General features: G+C 51.4%; 2 protein-coding genes across 3 annotated transcripts in view; one reads left to right on the top strand and one right to left on the bottom strand.

Annotated features, from left to right (window-relative positions):
* The window catches only part of riok1 (RIO kinase 1 (yeast)), a 46,219-nt gene extending 34,671 nt beyond the window's left edge, over positions 1 to 11,548 (bottom strand). Inside the window, exons 1-6 of one of the 2 annotated variants that reach the window (XM_075482451.1) lie at positions 11,289 to 11,548; positions 1,701 to 1,890; positions 1,518 to 1,608; positions 292 to 361; positions 170 to 212; positions 1 to 72 (exon numbers count right to left, since the gene is read on the bottom strand). The exon at positions 1 to 72 is cut by the window's left edge and continues 21 nt beyond it. In XM_075482451.1, coding sequence (XP_075338566.1) covers positions 1 to 72; positions 170 to 212; positions 292 to 361; positions 1,518 to 1,608; positions 1,701 to 1,890; positions 11,289 to 11,341 — 519 coding nt within the window. In that variant the 5' untranslated portion in view covers positions 11,342 to 11,548. The remainder of the gene's footprint in view (positions 73 to 169; positions 213 to 291; positions 362 to 1,517; positions 1,609 to 1,700; positions 1,891 to 11,288) is intronic. The other variant, XM_075482450.1, reaches the window with a different exon arrangement.
* A 1,673-nt stretch (positions 11,549 to 13,221) lies between these two features.
* On the top strand, positions 13,222 to 24,432 carry rpp40 (ribonuclease P/MRP 40 subunit). The gene is made up of 8 exons (XM_075482128.1): positions 13,222 to 13,378; positions 14,332 to 14,476; positions 20,562 to 20,630; positions 20,726 to 20,821; positions 20,927 to 21,049; positions 23,435 to 23,600; positions 23,809 to 23,943; positions 24,022 to 24,432. The coding sequence occupies exons 1-8, from the start codon at positions 13,268 to 13,270 to the stop codon at positions 24,218 to 24,220; spliced, it is 1,044 nt and encodes a 347-aa protein (XP_075338243.1). The 5' UTR covers positions 13,222 to 13,267; the 3' UTR covers positions 24,221 to 24,432.
* Positions 24,433 to 25,032: the final 600 nt, after the last annotated feature.

The following is a 25,032-nucleotide window of genomic DNA, read 5'->3' on the forward strand; positions in this document are numbered from 1 at the left end:
GCCGTTGATCTCACAGATGACTCCTCGGCTCAGCATCTTGAACAGAATCATTCGGGTCCGTGGATCCAGAACCTGCACCAGAACAAACCATCAGGTACTTATTGATCATCCGTTTCCTCACTTCCTTTCAGGCCCTTTCAACATAAAAGCATCTACATGTCCAACTCACCTGTTCAACGGTGGCTCGGTCTGATTTGTCCTTCACCCTGTACCTGTGGAGAGCAGCCAATCACAGCGAGAGTCACAGCGAGTCACATGACCTGTGATGTCAACAGCATAAGTTCAGCTTACGTGTCGGCGTCTCTCTGCTTCTGCATCACCGTCACTTTATTGATCACAGAGTCAGCGTAGTCCAGTTTATCTGCAACAACAGAGAAGCTGATTGATCAGCCTGATGGGTCATCGATAGGGACGGGAATCCAAAACCGGTTCTTGTTGAGAACCGGTTCCCAGTGTTTCAATTCCTTGGAATCGTTTGGCGATTTTGCAAACGATTCCCTTATCGATTCCAGTGGGCGCGAATGACGTCACCACGCAGCGTTGCGTGGCGAGTCCAGCGCAGCCAGCAGCCAACAGTAAACATGGCGCCCAAGCGGTACAAACGCTCGAAAGTTTGGTTACACATCCCTAAAAAAGACGACAACAGGGCAACTTGCAAAGTGAATATTTCACCAAAGGGAGGAAATACTACCAACATGCAATAACTATGAATGAATGTCGCGTTTTCGATCCGCTCCGGACTAACGTTGGTGAATCTGAACCCAGCAGCGTTAGCAACGTTAGCATGTCCTCGGCTAACACTGCAGGTAACTAACTAACAAACACTGCCTATCATGTTAGCACCATTTGGCTCATTGTAAAACTAGCTGTTAGTAACGTTAGCAACGTTAGCATGTCCTCGGCTAACACTGCAGGTAACTAACTAACTAACACTGCCTATCATGTTAGCGCCATTTGCCTGATTGTAAAAGCTGCTGTTAGTAACGGTTAAGGTTAAATGAATGCCTTCTCAGGCATTACATTTAGATGAAATCATGAGAGACAGAGCCTGACTGGCTCAGAGCCAGAGGCTGGTGGTACTACCCCCAGTTCACCTCTACCTCCAGCTTCTCCTTTCACCAGAGCAGGAAGAGTTAAATTACCCAGGCCAGGATAGACCAATGTGGACCTCACCGTTGTTGGGTTTGTGAGGTCATGACTCGTGTTACTTCTAAACTAAACAGAGTTGATGCTAATCGACCGGTTTGTTGTCCTTTTTCTCCAAATGAGAATCGATAAGGGAACCGACAAAGAACCGAATCGTTAAGCAGAATCGAAAATGGAATTGGAATCGTAAAAATCTTATCGATTCCCATCCCTGGTCACTGATCAGACTCGGTCCAGGATAAATATCCCCATCAGAGTTCAGCAGCGAGGACGCCTCTCACATCTGACACCATCCAGTCAAACGGCACCTCCAGCATCAGCTGACTGCTGATGGAGGCGGGGCCTAAATGCTACGCCTGTGTGTGCGTTACCCAGGTTGATCTTGCGTTCGTATTTCCTCAGAGCTTTATCGGACGGAGTCGAAGAAGACAGCGACTTCGTGGAAGGATTCTGTCTGTTGGCCTGAAAACACAAACAAACCCGAGCCAATCAGAATCAGACTGATACACAACATGCTCATCAATAAGTTCTGATCGGTTCTGATCGGTTCTGACCTGACAGCTCAGACCGGCCCGGTTGTATCTCTTGGTCAGATCTGCAGCTGAGCTCCAGGCCCACTCATCGTCCTCCTCGTCCTCCTCGTCCTCCTCCTCCTCTTCCTCACTGTCGACCTGCCGCTCCGATGGCGGCTGCAGGGTGACCTCAGTCATGTGACTCTGCAGAACCGACACCTCGGATTGGTTGCTGCAGATCAAAACACGAACATCACAATTAAAGAAGAGAAGAAGAACGGGTCCAGCAGCTCCGTCTGTGCCCCCCTCAGGCAGAGGCTGCTTCACCCAGAGGCAGCTTCACCCAGAGGCAGCTTCACCCAGAGGCTGCTTCACCCAGAGGCTGCTTCACCCAGAGGCTGCTTCACCCAGAGGCAGCATCACCCAGAGGCTGCTTCACCCAGAGGCTGCTTCACCCAGAGGCTGCTTCACTCAGAGGCAGCTTCACTCAGAGGCAGCTTCACCCAGAGGCTGCTTCACCCAGAGGCAGCTTCACCCAGAGGCTGCTTCACCCAGAGGCTGCTTCAGGCAGAGGCTGCTTCACCCAGAGGCTGCTTCACCCAGAGGCTGCTTCACTCAGAGGCAGCTTCACCCAGAGGCAGCTTCATCCAGAGGCAGCTTCATCCAGAGGCAGCTTCACCCAGAGGCAGCTTCACCCAGAGGCTGCTTCAGGCAGAGGCTGCTTCACCCAGAGGCTGCTTCACCCAGAGGCAGCTTCATCCAGAGGCAGCTTCACCCAGAGGCTGCTTCACCCAGAGGCTGCTTCACCCAGAGGCAGCTTCACCCAGAGGCAGTTTCACCCAGAGGCAGCTTCATCCAGAGGCAGCTTCACCCAGAGGCTGCTTCACCCAGAGGCAGCTTCACCCAGAGGCAGCTTCACCCAGAGGCAGCTTCACTCAGAGGCAGCTTCACCCAGAGGCAGCTTCATCCAGAGGCTGCTTCAGGCAGTGGTAGCTTCACCCAGAGGCTGCTTCACCCAGAGGCAGCTTCACCCAGAGGCTGCTTCACCCAGAGGCAGCTTCATCCAGAGGCAGCTTCACCCAGAGGCAGCTTCATCCAGAGGCAGCTTCAGGCAGAGGCTGCTTCACCCAGAGGCAGCTTCACCCAGAGGCAGCTTCAGGCTGAGGCTGCTTCACCCAGAGGCAGCTTCACCCAGAGGCAGCTTCATCCAGAGGCTGCTTCACCCAGAGGCAGCTTCACCCAGAGGCAGCTTAACTCAGAGGCAGCTTCACCCAGAGGCAGCATCACCCAGAGGCTGCTTCACCCAGAGGCAGCTTCACCCAGAGGCAGCTTCACCCAGAGGCAGCTTCACCCAGAGGCTGCTTCACCCAGAGGCTGCTTCACCCAGAGGCAGCTTCACCCAGAGGCTGCTTCACTCAGAGGCAGCTTCACCCAGAGGCAGCTTCACTCAGAGGCAGCTTCACCCAGAGGCAGCTTCATCCAGAGGCTGCTTCAGGCAGTGGTAGCTTCACCCAGAGGCTGCTTCACCCAGAGGCAGCTTCACCCAGAGGCAGCTTCACTCAGAGGCAGCTTCACCCAGAGGCAGCTTCATCCAGAGGCTGCTTCACCCAGAGGCTGCTTCACCCAGAGGCAGCTTCACCCAGAGGCAGCTTCACCCAGAGGCTGCTTCACCCAGAGGCTGCTTCACCCAGAGGCAGCTTCACTCAGAGGCAGCTTCACCCAGAGGCAGCTTCATCCAGAGGCTGCTTCAGGCAGTGGCAGCTTCACCCAGAGGCAGCTTCACCCAGAGGCTGCTTCACCCAGAGGCTGCTTCATCCAGAGGCAGCTTCAGGCAGAGGCTGCTTCACCCAGAGGCAGCTTCACCCAGAGGCAGCTTCACCCAGAGGCAGCTTCACTCAGAGGCTGCTTCACCCAGAGGCTGCTTCACCCAGAGGCAGCTTCACCCAGAGGCTGCTTCACCCAGAGGCTGCTTCACCCAGAGGCTGCTTCACCCAGAGGCAGCTTCACCCAGAGGCAGCTTCACCCAGAGGCTGCTTCACCCAGAGGCTGCTTCACTCAGAGGCAGCTTCACCCAGAGGCAGCATCACCCAGAGGCTGCTTCACCCAGAGGCAGCTTCACTCAGAGGCAGCTTCACCCAGAGGCAGCTTCATCCAGAGGCTGCTTCAGGCAGTGGTAGCTTCACCCAGAGGCTGCTTCACCCAGAGGCAGCTTCACCCATAGGCAGCTTCACCCAGAGGCAGCTTCACCCAGAGGCTGCTTCACTCAGAGGCAGCTTCACCCAGAGGCAGCTTCACCCAGAGGCAGCTTCATCCAGAGGCTGCTTCACCCAGAGGCTGCTTCACCCAGAGGCTGCTTCACCCAGAGGCAGCTTCACCCAGAGGCAGCTTCAGGCAGAGGCTGCTTCACCCAGAGGCAGCTTCACCCAGAGGCAGCTTCACCCAGAGGCAGCTTCACTCAGAGGCAGCTTCATCCAGAGGCTGCTTCAGGCAGTGGTAGCTTCACCCAGAGGCTGCTTCACCCAGAGGCTGCTTCACCCAGAGGCAGCTTCAGGCAGAGGCTGCTTCAGGCAGAGGCAGCTTCACCCAGAGGCTGCTTCACCCAGAGGCTGCTTCACCCAGAGGCAGCTTCACCCAGAGGCTGCTTCACCCAGAGGCAGCTTCACCCAGAGGCTGCTTCACCCAGAGGCAGCTTCAGGCAGAGGCTGCTTCAGGCAGAGGCAGCTTCACCCAGAGGCAGCTTCACCCAGAGGCAGCTTCACTCAGAGGCAGCTTCACTCAGAGGCTGCTTCATCCAGAGGCAGCTTCACCCAGAGGCTGCTTCACCCAGAGGCTGCTTCATCCAGAGGCAGCTTCACTCAGAGGCTGCTTCACCCAGAGGCAGCATCACCCAGAGGCTGCTTCACCCAGAGGCAGCTTCACCCAGAGGCAGCTTCACTCAGAGGCAGCTTCACTCAGAGGCTGCTTCACCCAGAGGCAGCTTCACCCAGAGGCAGCTTCACCCAGAGGCTGCTTCACTCAGAGGCAGCTTCACCCAGAGGCTGCTTCACTCAGAGGCAGCTTCACCCAGAGGCAGCTTCACTCAGAGGCAGCTTCACCCAGAGGCAGCTTCATCCAGAGGCTGCTTCAGGCAGTGGTAGCTTCACCCAGAGGCTGCTTCACCCAGAGGCAGCTTCACCCATAGGCAGCTTCACCCAGAGGCAGCTTCACCCACAGGCTGCTTCACTCAGAGGCAGCTTCACCCAGAGGCAGCTTCACTCAGAGGCAGCTTCACCCAGAGGCAGCTTCATCCAGAGGCTGCTTCACCCAGAGGCTGCTTCACCCAGAGGCTGCTTCACCCAGAGGCAGCTTCACCCAGAGGCAGCTTCAGGCAGAGGCTGCTTCAGGCAGAGGCTGCTTCACCCAGAGGCAGCTTCACCCAGAGGCAGCTTCACTCAGAGGCAGCTTCATCCAGAGGCTGCTTCAGGCAGTGGTAGCTTCACCCAGAGGCTGCTTCACCCAGAGGCAGCTTCAGGCAGAGGCTGCTTCAGGCAGAGGCAGCTTCACCCAGAGGCAGCTTCACCCAGAGGCTGCTTCACCCAGAGGCTGCTTCACCCAGAGGCAGCTTCACCCAGAGGCTGCTTCACCCAGAGGCTGCTTCACCCAGAGGCTGCTTCACCCAGAGGCTGCTTCACCCAGAGGCAGCTTCACCCAGAGGCTGCTTCACCCAGAGGCTGCTTCACCCAGAGGCTGCTTCACCCAGAGGCAGCTTCACTCAGAGGCAGCTTCACTCAGAGGCTGCTTCATCCAGAGGCTGCTTCACCCAGAGGCAGCTTCACCCAGAGGCTGCTTCACCCAGAGGCTGCTTCACCCAGAGGCTGCTTCATCCAGAGGCAGCTTCACTCAGAGGCTGCTTCACCCAGAGGCAGCATCAACCAGAGGCTGCTTCACCCAGAGGCAGCTTCACCCAGAGGCAGCTTCACTCAGAGGCAGCTTCACTCAGAGGCTGCTTCACCCAGAGGCAGCTTCACCCAGAGGCAGCTTCACCCAGAGGCAGCTTCACCCAGAGGCTGCTTCACTCAGAGGCAGCTTCACCCAGAGGCTGCTTCACTCAGAGGCAGCTTCACCCAGAGGCAGCTTCATCCAGAGGCTGCTTCAGGCAGTGGTAGCTTCACCCAGAGGCTGCTTCACCCAGAGGCAGCTTCACCCATAGGCAGCTTCACCCAGAGGCAGCTTCACCCAGAGGCTGCTTCACTCAGAGGCAGCTTCACCCAGAGGCAGCTTCACTCAGAGGCAGCTTCACCCAGAGGCAGCTTCATCCAGAGGCTGCTTCACCCAGAGGCTGCTTCACCCAGAGGCTGCTTCACCCAGAGGCAGCTTCACCCAGAGGCAGCTTCACCCAGAGGCAGCTTCAGGCAGAGGCTGCTTCACCCAGAGGCAGCTTCACCCAGAGGCAGCTTCACTCAGAGGCAGCTTCACCCAGAGGCAGCTTCATCCAGAGGCTGCTTCAGGCAGTGGTAGCTTCACCCAGAGGCTGCTTCACCCAGAGGCTGCTTCAGGCAGAGGCAGCTTCACCCAGAGGCTGCTTCACCCAGAGGCTGCTTCACCCAGAGGCTGCTTCACCCAGAGGCAGCTTCACCCAGAGGCTGCTTCACCCAGAGGCAGCTTCACCCAGAGGCTGCTTCACCCAGAGGCTGCTTCACCCAGAGGCAGCTTCAGGCAGAGGCAGCTTCACCCAGAGGCAGCTTCACCCAGAGGCTGCTTCACCCAGAGGCTGCTTCACCCAGAGGCAGCTTCACTCAGAGGCAGCTTCACTCAGAGGCTGCTTCATCCAGAGGCTGCTTCACCCAGAGGCAGCTTCACCCAGAGGCTGCTTCACCCAGAGGCTGCTTCACCCAGAGGCTGCTTCACTCAGAGGCTGCTTCACCCAGAGGCAGCATCACCCAGAGGCTGCTTCACCCAGAGGCAGCTTCACCGAGAGGCAGCTTCACTCAGAGGCAGCTTCACTCAGAGGCTGCTTCACCCAGAGGCAGCTTCACCCAGAGGCAGCTTCACCCAGAGGCTGCTTCACTCAGAGGCAGCTTCACCCAGAGGCTGCTTCACTCAGAGGCAGCTTCACCCAGAGGCAGCATCACCCAGAGGCTGCTTCACCCAGAGGCAGCTTCACCCAGAGGCAGCTTCACCCAGAGGCTGCTTCACCCAGAGGCTGCTTCGCCCAGAGGCAGCTTCACCCAGAGGCTGCTTCGCTCAGAGGCAGCTTCGCCCAGAGGCAGCTTCACTCAGAGGCTGCTTCACCCAGAGGCAGCATCACCCAGAGGCAGCTTCACCCAGAGGCAGCTTCACCCAGAGGCAGCTTCACTCAGAGGCAGCTTCACCCAGAGGCAGCTTCATCCAGAGGCTGCTTCAGGCAGAGGCTGCTTCAGGCATTGGTAGCTTCACCCAGAGGCTGCTTCACCCAGAGGCTGCTTCACCCAGAGGCAGCTTCACCCAGAGGCTGCTTCACAGAGAGGCAGCTTCACCCAGAGGCAGCTTCACTCAGAGGCAGCTTCACCCAGAGGCAGCTTCATCCAGAGGCTGCTTCAGGCAGTGGTAGCTTCACCCAGAGGCTGCTTCACCCAGAGGCAGCTTCACCCAGAGGCTGCTTCACCCAGAGGCTGCTTCACCCAGAGGCAGCTTCACCCAGAGGCAGCTTCACTCAGAGGCAGCTTCACTCAGAGGCAGCTTCACTCAGAGGCTGCTTCACCCAGAGGCAGCTTCACCCAGAGGCAGCTTCACCCAGAGGCTGCTTCACTCAGAGGCAGCTTCACCCAGAGGCTGCTTCACTCAGAGGCAGCTTCACCCAGAGGCAGCATCACCCAGAGGCTGCTTCACCCAGAGGCAGCTTCACCCAGAGGCAGCTTCACCCAGAGGCTGCTTCACCCAGAGGCTGCTTCGCCCAGAGGCAGCTTCACCCAGAGGCTGCTTCACTCAGAGGCAGCTTCGCCCAGAGGCAGCTTCACTCAGAGGCTGCTTCACCCAGAGGCAGCATCACCCAGAGGCAGCTTCACCCAGAGGCAGCTTCACCCAGAGGCAGCTTCACCCAGAGGCAGCTTCAGGCAGAGGCAGCTTCACCCAGAGGCTGCTTCACCCAGAGGCTGCTTCACCCAGAGGCAGCATCACCCAGAGGCTGCTTCACCCAGAGGCAGCTTCACCCAGAGGCAGCTTCACTCAGAGGCAGCTTCACTCAGAGGCAGCTTCACTCAGAGGCTGCTTCACCCAGAGGCAGCTTCACCCAGAGGCAGCTTCACCCAGAGGCTGCTTCACTCAGAGGCAGCTTCACCCAGAGGCTGCTTCACTCAGAGGCAGCTTCACCCAGAGGCAGCATCACCCAGAGGCTGCTTCACCCAGAGGCAGCTTCACCCAGAGGCAGCTTCACCCAGAGGCTGCTTCACCCAGAGGCTGCTTCGCCCAGAGGCAGCTTCACCCAGAGGCTGCTTCACTCAGAGGCAGCTTCGCCCAGAGGCAGCTTCACTCAGAGGCTGCTTCACCCAGAGGCAGCATCACCCAGAGGCAGCTTCACCCAGAGGCAGCTTCACCCAGAGGCTGCTTCACCCAGAGGCAGCTTCAGGCAGAGGCAGCTTCACCCAGAGGCTGCTTCACCCAGAGGCTGCTTCACCCAGAGGCAGCTTCACCCAGAGGCTGCTTCACCCAGAGGCAGCTTCACCCAGAGGCAGCTTCACCCAGAGGCTGCTTCACCCAGAGGCTGCTTCAGGCAGAGGCAGCTTCAGGCAGAGGCTGCTTCACCCAGAGGCTGCTTCACCCAGAGGCAGCTTCACCCAGAGGCTGCTTCACCCAGAGGCAGCTTCAGGCAGAGGCAGCTTCACCCAGAGGCTGCTTCGCCCAGAGGCAGCTTCGCCCAGAGGCTGCTTCGCCCAGAGGCTGCTTCACCCAGAGGCAGCTTCACCCAGAGGCAGCTTCACCCAGAGGCAGCTTCACCCAGAGGCAGCTTCACCCAGAGGCTGCTTCACCCAGAGGCTGCTTCACCCAGAGGCTGCTTCGCCCAGAGGCAGCTTCGCCCAGAGGCAGCTTCACCCAGAGGCTGCTTCACCCAGAGGCTGCTTCAGGCAGAGGCTGCTTCACCCAGAGGCTGCTTCACCCAGAGGCTGCTTCGCCCAGAGGCAGCTTCGCCCAGAGGCAGCTTCGCCCAGAGGCTGCTTCGCCCAGAGGCTGCTTCAGGCAGAGGCAGCTTCAGGCAGAGGCAGCTTCACCCAGAGGCTGCTTCACCCAGAGGCTGCTTCGCCCAGAGGCTGCTTCGCCCAGAGGCAGCTTCGCCCAGAGGCTGCTTCAACCAGAGGCTGCTTTACCCAGAGGCAGCTTCACCCAGAGGCAGCTTCACCCAGAGGCTGCTTCACCCAGAGGCTGCTTCGCCCAGAGGCAGCTTCGCCCAGAGGCTGCTTCGCCCAGAGGCTGCTTCACCCAGAGGCAGCTTCACCCAGAGGCTGCTTCACCCAGAGGCAGCTTCACCCAGAGGCAGCTTCACCCAGAGGCTGCTTCACCCAGAGGCTGCTTCAGGCAGAGGCACCTTCACCCAGAGGCTGCTTCACCCAGAGGCAGCTTCATCCAGAGGCAGCTTCACCCAGAGGCTGCTTCACCCAGAGGCTGCTTCACCCAAAGGCAGCTTCACCCAGAGGCAGCTTCACCCAGAGGCAGCTTCACTCAGAGGCAGCTTCACCCAGAGGCTGCTTCACCCAGAGGCAGCTTCACCCAGAGGCAGCTTCACCCAGAGGCTGCTTCACCCAGAGGCAGCTTCACCCAGAGGCAGCTTCACCCAGAGGCTGCTTCACCCAGAGGCTGCTTCACCCAGAGACTGCTTCACCCAGAGGCAGCTTCACCCAGAGGCAGCTTCACCCAGAGGCAGCTTCACCCAGAGGCTGCTTCACTCAGAGGCTGCTTCACCCAGAGGCTGCTTCACCCAGAGGCTGCTTCACCCAGAGGCTGCTTCACCCAGAGGCAGCTTCACCCAGAGGCAGCTTCACCCAGAGGCTGCTTCAGGCAGACGCTGCTTCAGGCAGAGGCAGCTTCACCCAGAGGCTGCTTCGCCCAGAGGCTGCTTCACCCAGAGGCTGCTTCGCCCAGAGGCAGCTTCGCCCAGAGGCAGCTTCACCCAGAGGCTGCTTCAGGCAGACGCTGCTTCAGGCAGACGCTGCTTCAGGCAGAGGCAGCTTCACCCAGAGGCTGCTTCGCCCAGAGGCTGCTTCGCCCAGAGGCTGCTTCACCCAGAGGCTGCTTCGCCCAGAGGCAGCTTCACCCAGAGGCAGCTTCACCCAGAGGCTGCTTCACCCAGAGGCTGCTTCACCCAGAGGCTGCTTCACCCAGAGGCAGCTTCACCCAGAGGCTGCTTCACCCAGAGGCAGCTTCAGGCAGAGGCAGCTTCACCCAGAGGCTGCTTCACCCAGAGGCTGCTTCAGGCAGAGGCTGCTTCACCCAGAGGCTGCTTCACCCAGAGGCTGCTTCACCCAGAGGCAGCATCACCCAGAGGCTGCTTCACCCAGAGGCTGCTTCAGGCAGAGGCTGCTTCACCCAGAGGCAGCTTCAGGCAGAGGCAGCTTCACCCAGAGGCAGCTTCACCCAGAGGCAGCTTCACCCAAAGGACCAAAGACAGACTGGCTGGAGTCCGATGTGATGGACCTTTATCCTCACCAGAACCAGAACCAGAACCTCGGGTCCAGACTGAGCGGTTCCCCTCCATCTGAAGGAGAAGGGACATCGAGGACAGAAAAGTCCACATTCTGGTTCTGGAGAGGATCCAAACTGGAGAAACATCTGAAAAGAGGAGGTGTTCCCAGGTATCACCTTTCAGGTCACCATCCTCAGACTGGCTCAGACCGGCTCGGACCGGCTCACACTGGCTCGGACCGGTTCAGACCGGTTCACACCGGCTCAGACCGGCTCGGACCGGCTCACACCGGCTCAGACCGGCTCACACCGGCTCAGACTGGCTCAGACTGGCTCAGACCGGTTCACACCGGCTCAGACCGGCTCAGACTGGCTCAGACCGGTTCACACCGGTTCACACCGGCTCAGACCGGCTCAGACTGGCTCAGACCGGCTCACACCGGCTCAGACTGGCTCAGACTGGCTCAGACTGGCTCAGACTGGCTCAGACCGGTTCACACCGGCTCACACCGGCTCAGACTGGCTCAGACCGGCTCAGACCGGTTCAGACCGGTTCACACCGGCTCAGACCGGCTCGGACCGGCTCACACCGGCTCAGACCGGCTCACACCGGCTCAGACCGGTCCAACCTGCGTCCCTTCACCTGGCAGCTCCGGCCCGTTACTTCTCAGGTCGGAGCTCTTACTTTGTCCACAGTGAGACAGAAATATTCTCCACATTATAATAAATTACAGATGTTGATGGGACACAGCCCTGCTGACCGGGGCAGCGAAACTACTGCTTCCGGTTTCCCACCAGCTGCCGTCGCCCCCAGCAACCACCGACGCTTTGATCTGCAGGACGCAGGTAACCCCGGTGATGATGCGTCATCCTCACAGGTAACAAAACGTAACAAAATGTAACAAAATGTCCCTGAGGTGTTGCCGTCCCTGGCGGCAGGTGTGTTTGTTATGGAGCCGCAGCTCGGTGTGTCCCTCCCAAGTTAAAAACACTTCTCACCTGTCCTCCTCCGCGTCATCAAACTGCCCAGGTACGCCAGCAACTGCCGCCATGACGTCAAAGTGTGCGCTCACGGGTTAACTCCAGCAAACAGGTCCGAGCGGCTCCGGAACCAGGACCCCGCACAGTCTACAAAGCAGCGTGTTCGGCTCACTTCCGGCTCTGAGTACGTCACTACGGCGGCGCGTGAGGGCACGCCAAGAGCGCAGCACAGCGCAGAGCTGCCCCCTGCGGCGGGAGCGCGCTCATCCCGGATGTTACGTTCTCATCCCGGATGTTACGTTCTCATCCGAGCTGAGGTTTTATTTTTTTATTTTTTTAATAACTTTATTTGCAACAAAGCACAATAGCAACATATAAATGTGTACATAACGTCAAAAGAAAGAAAAAAAAGCCAGCCAAGGGGAGCATAAGGATAAGAATAATAATAAGAGAATGACAGTCACAAAACTCTTGCAAAAAGATAACTATTGAACAAACTGACATATGTGCCAAGGAGTCTCGTGTAAAAGAAAAAACAAATAAAACAAAGATTTAGGACAACAGTTCGTCCATAATCCCAAACTGGGAACAAGCACATATTGTTGTTTTTGCTTTATGATTAGATGAAGGTTTAATTGTGAGCAAGTATTGCTTTAATTCAATCAAAAAAACGTAGAAATTTGGTTTTCCTTTAAAAAATGTGCATTTGTGTATGTGAAATTTAGCTTTGATAATTAATAAATGAATAAAGAAAAGCTTTGGATTCATTTTGCCACTGAGTTGAAACCCAAACAGGACATGTTCCCAGTACAACTGGAAGCTTGCTGATATTTTTAAGTCAACAAAATTAGACAAATGTTGCCAGAAATCTTCACAATGAGGACACAACCGGAACAAATGAGTAATGGCCTCAGGGCAAAGGTCACAGAAGGTACAGTTCACATTAATGTTAGAGTTGAACTTCTTTAGGTGGTCTTCAGCAGGGCAGATCCTGTGAATGAGTTTAAAGGACACTTCCTTTACCTTGTTAGTGAGAAGAAAGTGATTTGGGAGAAACCGGGTAAATTTCCAAGATATATTAATCCGAAAGCGATTCCAAAAAGGCCCGACAGCAGGAGTAGAAGTCGCCTCCTTCTGAAACAGGGATTTAACCGACTTATTATTGTTACCAAGAAGAGGGTTAAAACGTATTTTACCACCAGGAGAATGTGTGGGAGGAAGAGTTGGAGACTGATGATAACTGAGTCTCTTCCTCTGTTTGAATAACATGCAAATCTTTGTAGAAATAGCACCAAAAATATCAAAGTTACAAACCAAAAAGGAATTCAAACCGCCGAATTTAGAAAAAATATGGAAAGGTATGATGTTCCAAATTGAGGCTGGAGATTTAAAAAATTGGCGAATCCAATTTATCTTAAAGGTGTTATTCAAAATGGAGAATGATAAACAGTTCAGTCCTCCGTTTTCAAATGAGTTCATTAGAGAAGATTTCTTAATATAGTGAATCTTATTTTTCCAGACAAAATGAAATAATAATTTTTATTGTCAACTTAACGCCTGCGCAGCATCAGTAAGCCTGGAAATGCCTTCGGCCTCAGTAAGCAGAATACGACCGCCAGAGATCTCTCACTAACCACTGATGGAGTCTTTTTTAGTCTTTAGAACAAGAGGGTCAAAGTTCAGAGAGTCCACCAAAAGTGGCCGAAATGATTCAGCAAAACAAACTAGATCTTGTGGTACACACTGTTCTGTAGGAAATATTTCGTTTCTTCCTCAAAGCTCTCCGTAGCTGCTGCCGGTCACCGGAAGACCGAGAAAAAAACTCTCCGACGCACAGCGCCTAGTTGCGGTTACTATGGCTACCACAGCCAATCACAGCTGTCCGACGTTCAGCCAATCACAATGCACTCCCATTCCAGCGGGCAGACATATAGTGTGACGTCATCAGCAGCCGACGGAAGCCGAGCGGACCTGGTCCCTGCAGCGGCTCTGAGAGGATGGAGCTGAACCGGAGCCCCAGGACTCTGCTGGTCTGTGAGCGGTCCAGCTTCCGGGACCAGAACCACCGGCTCAGCGCGCAGGTGCAGCAGCTGCGCTTCAACTACAAGGTGAGGGGCGCGCGCGCGCGCGTGCGTGGCAGTGACAAGGAGCCGCAGCGGACCCGAACACGTGCAGAGTCCGACCAGATGTTCCCCAGCCGGGCTGTGGCTCAGCTGAACCCGGGTCTGGGTCTAGGGTCTGGGTCTGGGTCTGGTCGGTCTCAGAACCATTCAGGCCGGAGCCTCAGACCCACTGTAGAGCTGGACCTGTTATTAAAGGGACAGTTCACCTCTTTAACATGAAGCTGTATGACATCCCATATCAGCAACATCATTTCTGAACATCTTCTTACCCCCTGCTGCGTCCTGTGAGCAGAGTTCCAGCCTCGTTTTGGTGTTGATGAAGGTAGTCCGGCTAGTTGGCTGGGGTTTAAAAAATAAAGCGTTTTGCTTCTCAAAACAATATGCGTTCAAAAGAGTAATACATTTGCATCACAGAATGGTTCTCCAGGAAAAAGTCAGAGCTCACAATCACTTGGCCCTATTTTCTCTCCCTTCGTATCACTGCCTGCTGCCATTTTAGGTAAGTTTAGGTCCAGTTTAGGTCCAGTTTAGGTAAGTTTAGGTCCAGTTTAGGTAAGTTTAGGTCCATTTTAGGTAAGTTTAGGTCCAGTTTAGGTAAGTTTAGGTAAGTTTAGGTCCATTTTAGGTAAGTTTAGGTCCAGTTTAGGTAAGTTTAGGTCCAGTTTAGGTAAGTTTAGGTCCATTTTAGGTAAGTTTAGGTCCATTTTAGGTAAGTTTAGGTCCAGTTTAGGTAAGTTTAGGTCCATTTTAGGTAAGTTTAGGTAAGTTTAGGTCCAGTTTAGCTTTAATCTGAAGAAGAAAGGAAGCGGCCGGATTAACCGCTGAGGCTGAGCACACAGCAGGGTCACAGGGGTTCCACTGGGTTGTAGTCAGAGGGTGAATGGGTCTGAAACCAGAATCTGCAGTCTGACCTGAGCGGACTCTTCTCACCTGTACAGGTATCTGTGCTGCTGCCAGAATGTAGCTCCGCCCCTTCCCATCTGGACTCGGTGTTCAACGGTTTCAGCAGTTTTTACCTGATCAGGAAGCTGCCCATCTATGAGCTTCTGGACAAAGACTTCCTGCAGAGTGCCGTGCTTCAGGGTAACCACACCTGTACACACCTGTACATACCTGTATACACCTGTATATGTCTGATATACATCTGTACACACCTGTACACACCTGTATACGTCTGATATACACCTGTACACACCTGTACATACCTATATACATCTGTGCACACCTGACACACACCTATACACACCTGTACACACCTATACACACCTGTATACGTCTGATATACATCTGTACACACCTGTACATACCTATATACATCTGTGCACACCTGACACACACCTATACACACCTGTACACACCTATACACACCTGTATACGTCTGATATACATCTGTATACGTCTGGTTACGTCTGATACACACCTGTATACATCTGATACACATCTGATACACACTTATATACACCTGATACACACCTGTATACGTCTTGATATACACCTGTACATACCTGTATACGTCTGATACACACCTGTATACGTCTGAAACACACCTGTACATACCTGTATACGTCTGATGTACACACCTATACACACCTGTACACACCTGTATTCAATTCAATTCAAAAATACTTTATTTATCCCAGAGGGAAATTAAATGTTGATGTAACTCAATTAAATCAAGGAGTTATTATAGATGCTGATGGCTGTGGGCAGGAAAGATTTCCTGTAGCGGTCCGTTTTGCATCCAAACTGAAGAAGCCTTTGACTGAAGAGACTCTGTTTTCCGATAACAGTCTCATGGAGAGGATGTTCAGGGTTGTCCATAATTCTCTTGATTTTATGCAAAATCCTTCTTTGCATTATTGTCTCCAGAGGTTCCACAGCCGTCCCCAGAACAGAACCAGCCTTCCTTATCAGGTTGTTGAGTCTTTTTAGGTCCCTGGTTCTGATGCTGCTGCCCCAACAGATGACGGCAGAGGAAATGACGCTCTCAACAACAGACTTGTAGAAGATCTGCAACATCTTGTTGCAAACCTTGAAGGACCTTAGCTTCCTCAAGAAGTACAGTCTGCTCTGTCCTTTCTTGTAGATGGCTTCACTGTTGTGTCTCCAGTCCAGTCTGTTGTCCACATGAACACCAAGGTATTTATATTCCTCAACCACCTCCACTTCTTCTCCCATGATGGAAACAGGGTTTGATCTGACCCTGTTTCTCCTGAAATCTACAATCATCTCCTTTGTTTTGTTAACATTCAAGATGAGATGATTGTTCCCACACCATGCCACAAAGCGGTCCACCAGCTCTCTGTACTCAGCTTCTTGTCCATCTCTGATACACCCGACAACTGCAGAGTCATCTGAATATTTCTGTAGATGACAGGAGTCTGACTTGTACTGGAAGTCTGAAGTGTACAGAGTGAAAAGGAATGGTGGGAGTACAGTCCCCTGTGGTGCTCCTGTGCTGCTGATCACCTGGTTAGACACACAATTCTTCAGTCTGACAAACTGTGGTCTGTTTGTCAGGTAGTCATTAATCCAGGTGATTGTTGAGGCCTCCACCTGAGTCTTCTGGAGTTTCAGACTAAGCAGATCAGGCTGGATTGTGTTAAATGCACTGGAGAAATCAAAGAACATGATCCTCACAGTGCTGCCTGCTTTATCCAGATGACAGTGGGTTTGTTGAAGCAGGTGTATGATAGCGTCTTCAACTCCAACTCCATGGCGATAAGCAAACTGCAGGGGGTCCTGATATATGCTGGTTTGCTTACACAGGTGGGTCAACAGGAGTCTCTCCAGGACCTTCATGATGTGGGATGTCAGGGCAACAGGTCTGTAGTCATTGATATCTGAAGGGTGAGTTTTCTTTGGTACCGGAACCAGACAGGATGTCTTCCACAACAGTGGTACCTTCTCTTGGGTCAAGCTAAGGTTGAAAAGGTGTTGCAGAATCCCACAGAGCTGCTCTGCACAGGCCTTCAGGACTCGGGGGCTGACACCATCTGGACCTGCAGCCTTGTTCCGGTTCAGTCTCTCCAACTGCCTCTTCACCTGACTTCTAGAAACAGAAAAGTGGGAGAGGGAGGCAAAGGGGACAGCAGCATATCCTGATTGGGTTGATGACAAACTAGTGGAAGCAGAAGAATCCATGACTGAGGTGGAGGTGGAGATGTTACAGGAAAGCTGTGGGTCAGAGGAGGGTGGGATGTCTCTTTGGCTGGGAACAGGAGGGGAGGATGGTGAGCTTGTTCCTGAACTGAACCTGTTGAAGAATGTGTTCAGCTCATTTGCTCTGTCCAGACTTCCATCCATCCGATCCTCCCTCTGCTTGAGGCCTGTGATCTTCTTCATTCCTGACCACACATCTCTGATATTGTTCCTCTGCAGTTTACTCTCAAGCTTCTTTCTATACACCTCCTTGCTCTCTCTGATCTTGACTTTGAGCTGCTTCTGTATACTCCTCAGTAACTCCCTGTCTCGCTCCCTAAAGGCTCTTTTTTTCTTGTTCAATAGTTCCTTTAGCTCACTGGTGATCCAGGGTTTGTTATTAGGGAAGCATCTCACTGTTCTGGTGGGGATGGTGTTGTCCACACAGAAGTTTATATAGTCAGTCACACACTCGGTCATGGCATTAATGTCCTCTCCATGTGGCTTACAAAGAGAAATCCAATCGGTTGCATCAAAACAACCCTGTAAGGCTTCTTGAGCTTCATGTGACCACTTTCTAACAGTCCTTTTTGTGACAGGTAGTCTCTGGACAAGGGGTTTATATGCTGAACAGAGAAAAACAAGGTTGTGATCTGATTTTCCCAGTGGAGGTCTTGATTTGGAAATGTATGAATCCTTGACATTTGTGTAAAACAAATCCAATGTCTTGTTTTCTCTGGTAGAGCAGCTGACAAACTGTTGAAAAATTGGCAGTGTAGCAGAGAGTGAGGCATGATTAAAATTACCAGATATTGCCACAAAAGAATTGGGGTGTTGTGTCTGTATCTTAGCAACAACGGAACTGATGACATCACATGCAGTGTCGGCAACAGCTGAGGGTGGAATGTAAACAGCCACCAAAACAACACTGGTGAACTCTCTTGGCAAATAATATGGACGAAAACTTACTGCCAATAGTTCAATGTCAGGACTGCAGAGACGACTCTTCACAGTAACATGTCCTGGGTGACACCATCTGTTGTTGACAAGCACTGCCAATCCACCCCCTTTCCTTTTCCTGCTACTCTTTAAATCTCGATCTGCTCGTACAGTCAGGAAGCCCGGCAGAGAGACGCTGGAGTCGGGGATATGATCCTGCAGCCATGTCTCAGTAAAACACATAATGCTACATTCCCGATATTCTTGCTGAGTCCTTGTCAAGGCTAGAAGTTCATCCAACTTGTTAGCTAATGATCTTACATTTCCCATGATGACGGATGGCAGAGATGGTTTGAACTTCTTCTTTCTTTCTCTCCTCTTTGCTCCTGCTCTGCATCCACGACGCCTCCTTTTCAATTCCAGTGGGATTTCTGGCTTCAGTTGTCGAATTATTTCTGCTTTTCCAATGTTATTCAGCTGCTCCCTGTTGTAAACCACCTTGTTGCTATGGTGATGCATCATAACAAAAGAGTAAAATATACAAAAGTATTGGGAAAAATTAATCCAGCTGCACAGCATCCAAGGTAGGAAGGAACAGTTGTCCAAAAAAGCAATTTCTTCCAAGAAATAACAGGAATGAAATTTAGAAAAAAGAAAAATCTCAATGTGAGGTACAGAGCTACTCCAACGAGCTGCCACCCTCAGCAGCGCATTCTAGAACAACACACCTATACACCTGATACACACCTGTATACACCTGTATACGTCTGATACACACCTATACACACCTGTACATCTGATACACACCTGTACACATCTGATACACACCTGTATACGTCTTGATATACACCTGTACATACCTGTATACGTCTGATACACACCTATACATACCTGTATACGTCTGATGTACACCTGTTTATGTGTTGATATACACCTGATACACACCTGTACACACCTGTATACGTCTGATACACACCTGTACACACCTGTATACGTCTTGATACACACCTGTACACATCTGATACACACCTGTACATCTGATACACACCTGTACACACCTGTATACGTCTTGATACACACCTGTACATCTGATACACACCTGTATACGTCTTGATACACACCTGTACACATCTGATACACACCTATACACATCTGTATACGTCTTGATACACACCTGTACACATCTGATACACACCTGTATACGTCTGATACACACCTAAACACACCTGTACATACCTGTATACGTCTGATGTACACCTGTTTATGTGTTGATATACACCTGATACACATCTGTACACACCTGTATACGTCTGATACACACCTGTATATACCTGTATACGTCTAATACACACCTATACACATCTGTACACACCTGTATACGTCTGATACACATCTGATACACACCTGTATACATCTGATACACAACTGGTACACCTGTATACGTCTCAAACACACCTGTATACTTCTCAAACACACCTGTAGGCTATACATCTGATGCACACCTGTAGGGTATACGTCTGATACACACCTGTAGGCTATACATCTGATGCACACCTGTAGGCTATACGTCTGATACACACCTGTATACTTCTCAAACACACCTGTAGGCTATACATCTGATGCACACCTGTACACACCTGTATACGTCTGATACACACCTGTATACTTCTCAAACACACCTGTAGGCTATACATCTGATGCACACCTGTAGGCTATACGTCTGATACACACCTGTATACTTCTCAAACACACCTGTAGGCTATGCGTCTGATACACACCTGTAGGCTATACGTCTGATACACACCCGTATACTTCTCGAACACACCTGTAGGCTATACATCTGATGCACACCTGTACACACCTGTATAAGTCTGATACACACCTGTATACGTCTGATACACACTTGTACACACCTGTATACATCTGATACACAACTGTATACTTCTCAAACACACCTGTAGGCTATACGTCTGATACACACCTGTAGGCTATACATCTGATACACAACTGTATACTTCTCGAACACACCTGTAGGCTATACATCTGATGCACACCTGTACACACCTGTATATGTCTGATACACACCTGTATACGTCTGATACACATCTGATACACCCCTGTATACGTCTGATACACACTTGTACACACCTGTATACATCTGATACACAACTGTATACTTCTCGAACACACCTGTAGGCTATACATCTGATGCACACCTGTACACACCTGTATACGTCTGATACACATCTGATACACCCCTGTATACATCTGATACACAACTGTATACTTCTCAAACACACCTGTAGGCTATACGTCTGATACACACCTGTATACTTCTCAAACACACCTGTAGGCTATACATCTGATGCACACCTGTAGGCTATACGTCTGATACACACCTGTATACTTCTCAAACACACCTGTAGGCTATGCGTCTGATACACACCTGTAGGCTATACGTCTGATACACACCCGTATACTTCTCGAACACACCTGTAGGCTATACATCTGATGCACACCTGTACACACCTGTATAAGTCTGATACACACCTGTATACGTCTGATACACACTTGTACACACCTGTATACATCTGATACACAACTGTATACTTCTCAAACACACCTGTAGGCTATACGTCTGATACACACCTGTAGGCTATACATCTGATACACAACTGTATACTTCTCGAACACACCTGTAGGCTATACATCTGATGCACACCTGTACACACCTGTATATGTCTGATACACACCTGTATACGTCTGATACACATCTGATACACCCCTGTATACGTCTGATACACACTTGTACACACCTGTATACATCTGATACACAACTGTATACTTCTCGAACACACCTGTAGGCTATACATCTGATGCACACCTGTATACGTCTGATACACCCCTGTATACATCTGATACACAACTGTATACTTCTCAAACACACCTGTAGGCTATACGTCTGATACACACCTGTATACTTCTCAAACACACCTGTAGGCTATACGTCTGATACACACCTGTAGGCTATGCGTCTGATACACACCTGTATACTTCTCAAACACACCTGTCCTGTGCTTTGTTCCAGGCAGTGTCTACGGTCTCTCCTACAGAACTCGTATCGATGAAGATAACTGCGTCGCTCTGATGCCGGACGGTAAAAATTCCCGACGCGTCATCACTTCTTGTTTACGTCCCCGTGTTTGTTTCCGGAGTCCAAGAGCAACAACCTTTCTGTGTGTCTACCTGCAGGTCACCTGACTCTGTCTCTGGACAAAGACTCCTTTGAGTTGTTGGGATTTGAAGGAAAACCGGGCAAATTCAACCACAGAAGACGCAGCAGATTCGGTCTGATTTTATTTAGTTTTGCTTTCTAATGTAACCGATTTCTCATTTTAAGTAGTTCTGGTGCAGAACACTCAGGTAACCTGTGCGTACCTGTGTGCACTGCAGTGGTGTCTGTGGACCTGAGAGACAGCAGAATGGCTCCTGGTGGGCCCGGAAACCTGAGGCTCCTCACGGGTCTGAGGTCACGCCTGAAGCTGCAAGCAGACTTCCTGCTGTCGCACCATCCAGGTGAGTTAGTTACATCACCATCCAGGTGTGTTAGTTACATCACCATTCAGGTGTGTTAGTTACATCACCATCCAGGTGTGTTAGTTACATCACCATTCAGGTGAGTTAGTTACATCACCATCCAGGTGTGTTAGTTACATCACCATCCAGGTGAGTTAGTTACATCACCATTCAGGTGTGTTAGTTACATCACCATCCAGGTGAGTTAGTTACATCACCATTCAGGTGTGTGAGTTACATCACCATCCAGGTGAGTTAGTTACATCACCATCCAGGTGAGTTAGTTACATCACCATCCAGGTGTGTTAGTTACATCACCATCCAGGTGAGTTAGTTACATCACCATCCAGGTGTGTTAGTTACATCACCATCCAGGTGAGCGAGTTACATCACCATCCAGGTGTGTTAGTTACATCACCATCCAGGTGTGTTAGTTACATCACCATCCAGGTGAGTGAGTTACATCACCATCCAGGTGAGTTAGTTACATCACCATCCAGGTGAGTGAGTTACATCACCATCCAGGTGAGTGAGTTACATCACCATCCAGGTGAGTTAGTTACATCACCATTCAGGTGAGTTAGTTACATCACCATTCAGGTGTGTTAGTTACATCACCATCCAGGTGTGTTAGTTACATCACCATCCAGGTGAGTGAGTTACATCACCATCCAGGTGTGTTAGTTACATCACCATCCAGGTGAGTTAGTTACATCACCATCCAGGTGAGTTAGTTACATCACCATCCAGGTGTGTTAGTTACATCACCATCCAGGTGAGTTAGTTACATCACCATTCAGGTGTGTTAGTTACATCACCATCCAGGTGAGTTAGTTACATCACCATCCAGGTGAGTTAGTTACATCACCATCCAGGTGAGTTAGTTACATCACCATCCAGGTGTTTTAGTTACATCACCATCCAGGTGAGTTAGTTACATCACCATCCAGGTGAGTTAGTTACATCACCATCCAGGTGAGTTAGTTACATCACCATTCAGGTGTGTTAGTTACATCACCATCCAGGTGAGTTAGTTACATCACCATCCAGGTGAGTTAGTTACATCACCATCCAGGTGAGTTAGTTACATCACCATTCAGGTGTGTTAGTTACATCACCATCCAGGTGAGTTAGTTACATCACCATCCAGGTGTTTTAGTTACATCACCATCCAGGTGAGTTAGTTACATCACCATTCAGGTGTGTTAGTTACATCACCATCCAGGTGAGTTAGTTACATCACCATCCAGGTGTGTTAGTTACATCACCATCCAGGTGAGTTAGTTACATCACCATCCAGGTGAGTTAGTTACATCACCATTCAGGTGTGTTAGTTACATCACCATCCAGGTGAGTTAGTTACATCACCATTCAGGTGTGTTAGTTACATCACCATCCAGGTGTGTTAGTTACATCACCATCCAGGTGAGTTAGTTACATCACCATCCAGGTGTTTTAGTTACATCACCATCCAGGTGAGTTAGTTACATCACCATTCAGGTGTGTTAGTTACATCACCATCCAGGTGAGTTAGTTACATCACCATTCAGGTGTGTTAGTTACATCACCATCCAGGTGAGTTAGTTACATCACCATCCAGGTGAGTTAGTTACATCACCATCCAGGTGTGTTAGTTACATCACCATCCAGGTGAGTTAGTTACATCACCATCCAGGTGTGTTAGTTACATCACCATCCAGGTGAGTTAGTTACATCACCATTCAGGTGAGTTAGTTACATCACCATCCAGGTGAGTTAGTTACATCACCATTCAGGTGTGTTAGTTACATCACCATCCAGGTGAGTTAGTTACATCACCATTCAGGTGAGTTAGTTACATCACCATCCAGGTGAGTTAGTTACATCACCATTCAGGTGTGTTAGTTACATCACCATCCAGGTGAGTTAGTTACATCACCATTCAGGTGAGTTAGTTACATCACCATCCAGGTGAGTTAGTTACATCACCATTCAGGTGAGTTAGTTACATCACCATTCAGGTGAGTTAGTTACATCACCATTCAGGTGTTTTAGTTACATCACCATCCAGGTGAGTTAGTTACATCACCATTCAGGTGTGTTAGTTACATCACCATCCAGGTGTGTTAGTTACATCACCATTCAGGTGTGTTAGTTACATCACCATCCAGGTGAGTTAGTTACATCACCATCCAGGTGTGTTAGTTACATCACCATCCAGGTGAGTTAGTTACATCACCATCCAGGTGAGTTAGTTACATCACCATTCAGGTGTGTTAGTTACATCACCATTCAGGTGAGTTAGTTACATCACCATTCAGGTGTGTTAGTTACATCACCATTCAGGTGTGTTAGTTACATCACCATCCAGGTGTGTTAGTTACATCACCATCCTCTGTCCTGCAGGGGGCGGGGCTTCTCTGCAGCCCCTCCTGTCTCGTTACGATTGGTCCGAGCACAGACCTGACGTCACCTGCCGCAGTCTGACCGACCTATCCTGCCCCGCCCCTCAGTCATGTGACCCTCACGACCTCCTGGAATGGCTCGGAGCCGTGGACGCCAACATCAGCAGGTGAGAAGTCCTGACTATGACGTCACAGCTGCCTCTTCTTCTGTGGTTTCAGTGAGAACTGGACCAGCTTTCTCTTCTTCTGTGGTTTCAGTGAGAACTGGACCAGCTTTCTCTTCTTCTGTGGTTTCAGTGAGAACTGGTCCAGCTTTCTCTTCTTCTGTGGTTTCAGTGAGAACTGGTCCAGCTGATTCTTCTTCTGTGGTTTCAGTGAGAACTCGTCCAGCAGCTTCCTGTCCTCGCTGGTGTGTCCTGAACCAAAGACCTCACTGAGTCGCGCTCTGAGCGTGTCCGTCTGCGGCCTGCTGCTGCCGCAGGACGTCCACCGCCTCATCCAGGCGCTCAGGTCAGCTCTCCGCACGCAGGTCACATGACCGATGCTTTAAGAAAGGTGACGGCAGTGTGGGACTCACCTGTTCTGCAGGTCTTACCTGGAGCAGCCTGGCCTGGAGTCCTGGGCGTCCCTGACGGTCCACGGTTTCACCGACAGTCCTGTTTCCTGGGGGGACGGCGAGCACGGCTTCCTGAGAGGAGGCGAGAACTTCTACAGCCTGCTGATGTTCCACGACCAAACCTACCGCCTCCACCTGGGCACTGGGGCGTACGACTCCTGCCCCCCCTGACTCCCGTCTTCTTGGTTTGGCTGAAAACACTTTGAGTTTTATTTCAGAACTTGTGGGGTCACCTAGTTTCTGTGATTCCTGAACCGTCGGATGAACGGATCCAGAAACCCGGCAGAACTGGGCTGAGCTCAGGGAGCCTCAAGGGTCCCTCAGAACCACAAAGAGATCCTTAGTTTCTGTTAACATGTTTGAATAAAGTTACTTTCTCTTCAGTCTGGTGTTAATCAGTCATGTGACACGTTTACCTGGAACAGAAAAACATGGGGCACCATCCCTGCTCAAATGTCCGTGGTTGGGTTCAGGTGGTCCAAACAAAACTAGGAGTTCTGACAGTTGATCCAGTTCCTGAACTGAGTCACAGCTGCTTTGTTCAGCAGAACGAGGTCCGTTTTGAACTAGGAGGAAGCTCAGCGGTGTCAGTCTGACCGATACCAGAATAAGATACTGATGCTACAAATCGGTCCCGGCCTTCCCTAACCCTAACTCTAACCCATCCCTTACCATAACCCTTACCCTTACCCTTACCCATCCCTAACCCTTTCTCTTACCCTAACCCTAAAGGGCAGATTATAGTTCTGTGTCTATCGTCTTGACGTGTTGCTTTGCTCTGGTCGCAAACCGCTTTCCATGTTATGGTTCTGCAACCAACATGACTCTCGCGAGTCGTGAGAACTTCGGTGGGGGGAGTGTATATATTCCGCTGACACGCTGATCCTGGTCAAAACAACAATGGCACGTCTGCAAGATACTATGGAGATGGATATGGAGTTGCTCGACCTTGAAGAAGAAAGGATTCTGCTATTGGAGTTGGC

This window comes from Odontesthes bonariensis, chromosome 14, assembly GCF_027942865.1.
Source record: "Odontesthes bonariensis isolate fOdoBon6 chromosome 14, fOdoBon6.hap1, whole genome shotgun sequence".
Classification (NCBI taxonomy): domain Eukaryota; kingdom Metazoa; phylum Chordata; class Actinopteri; order Atheriniformes; family Atherinopsidae; genus Odontesthes; species Odontesthes bonariensis.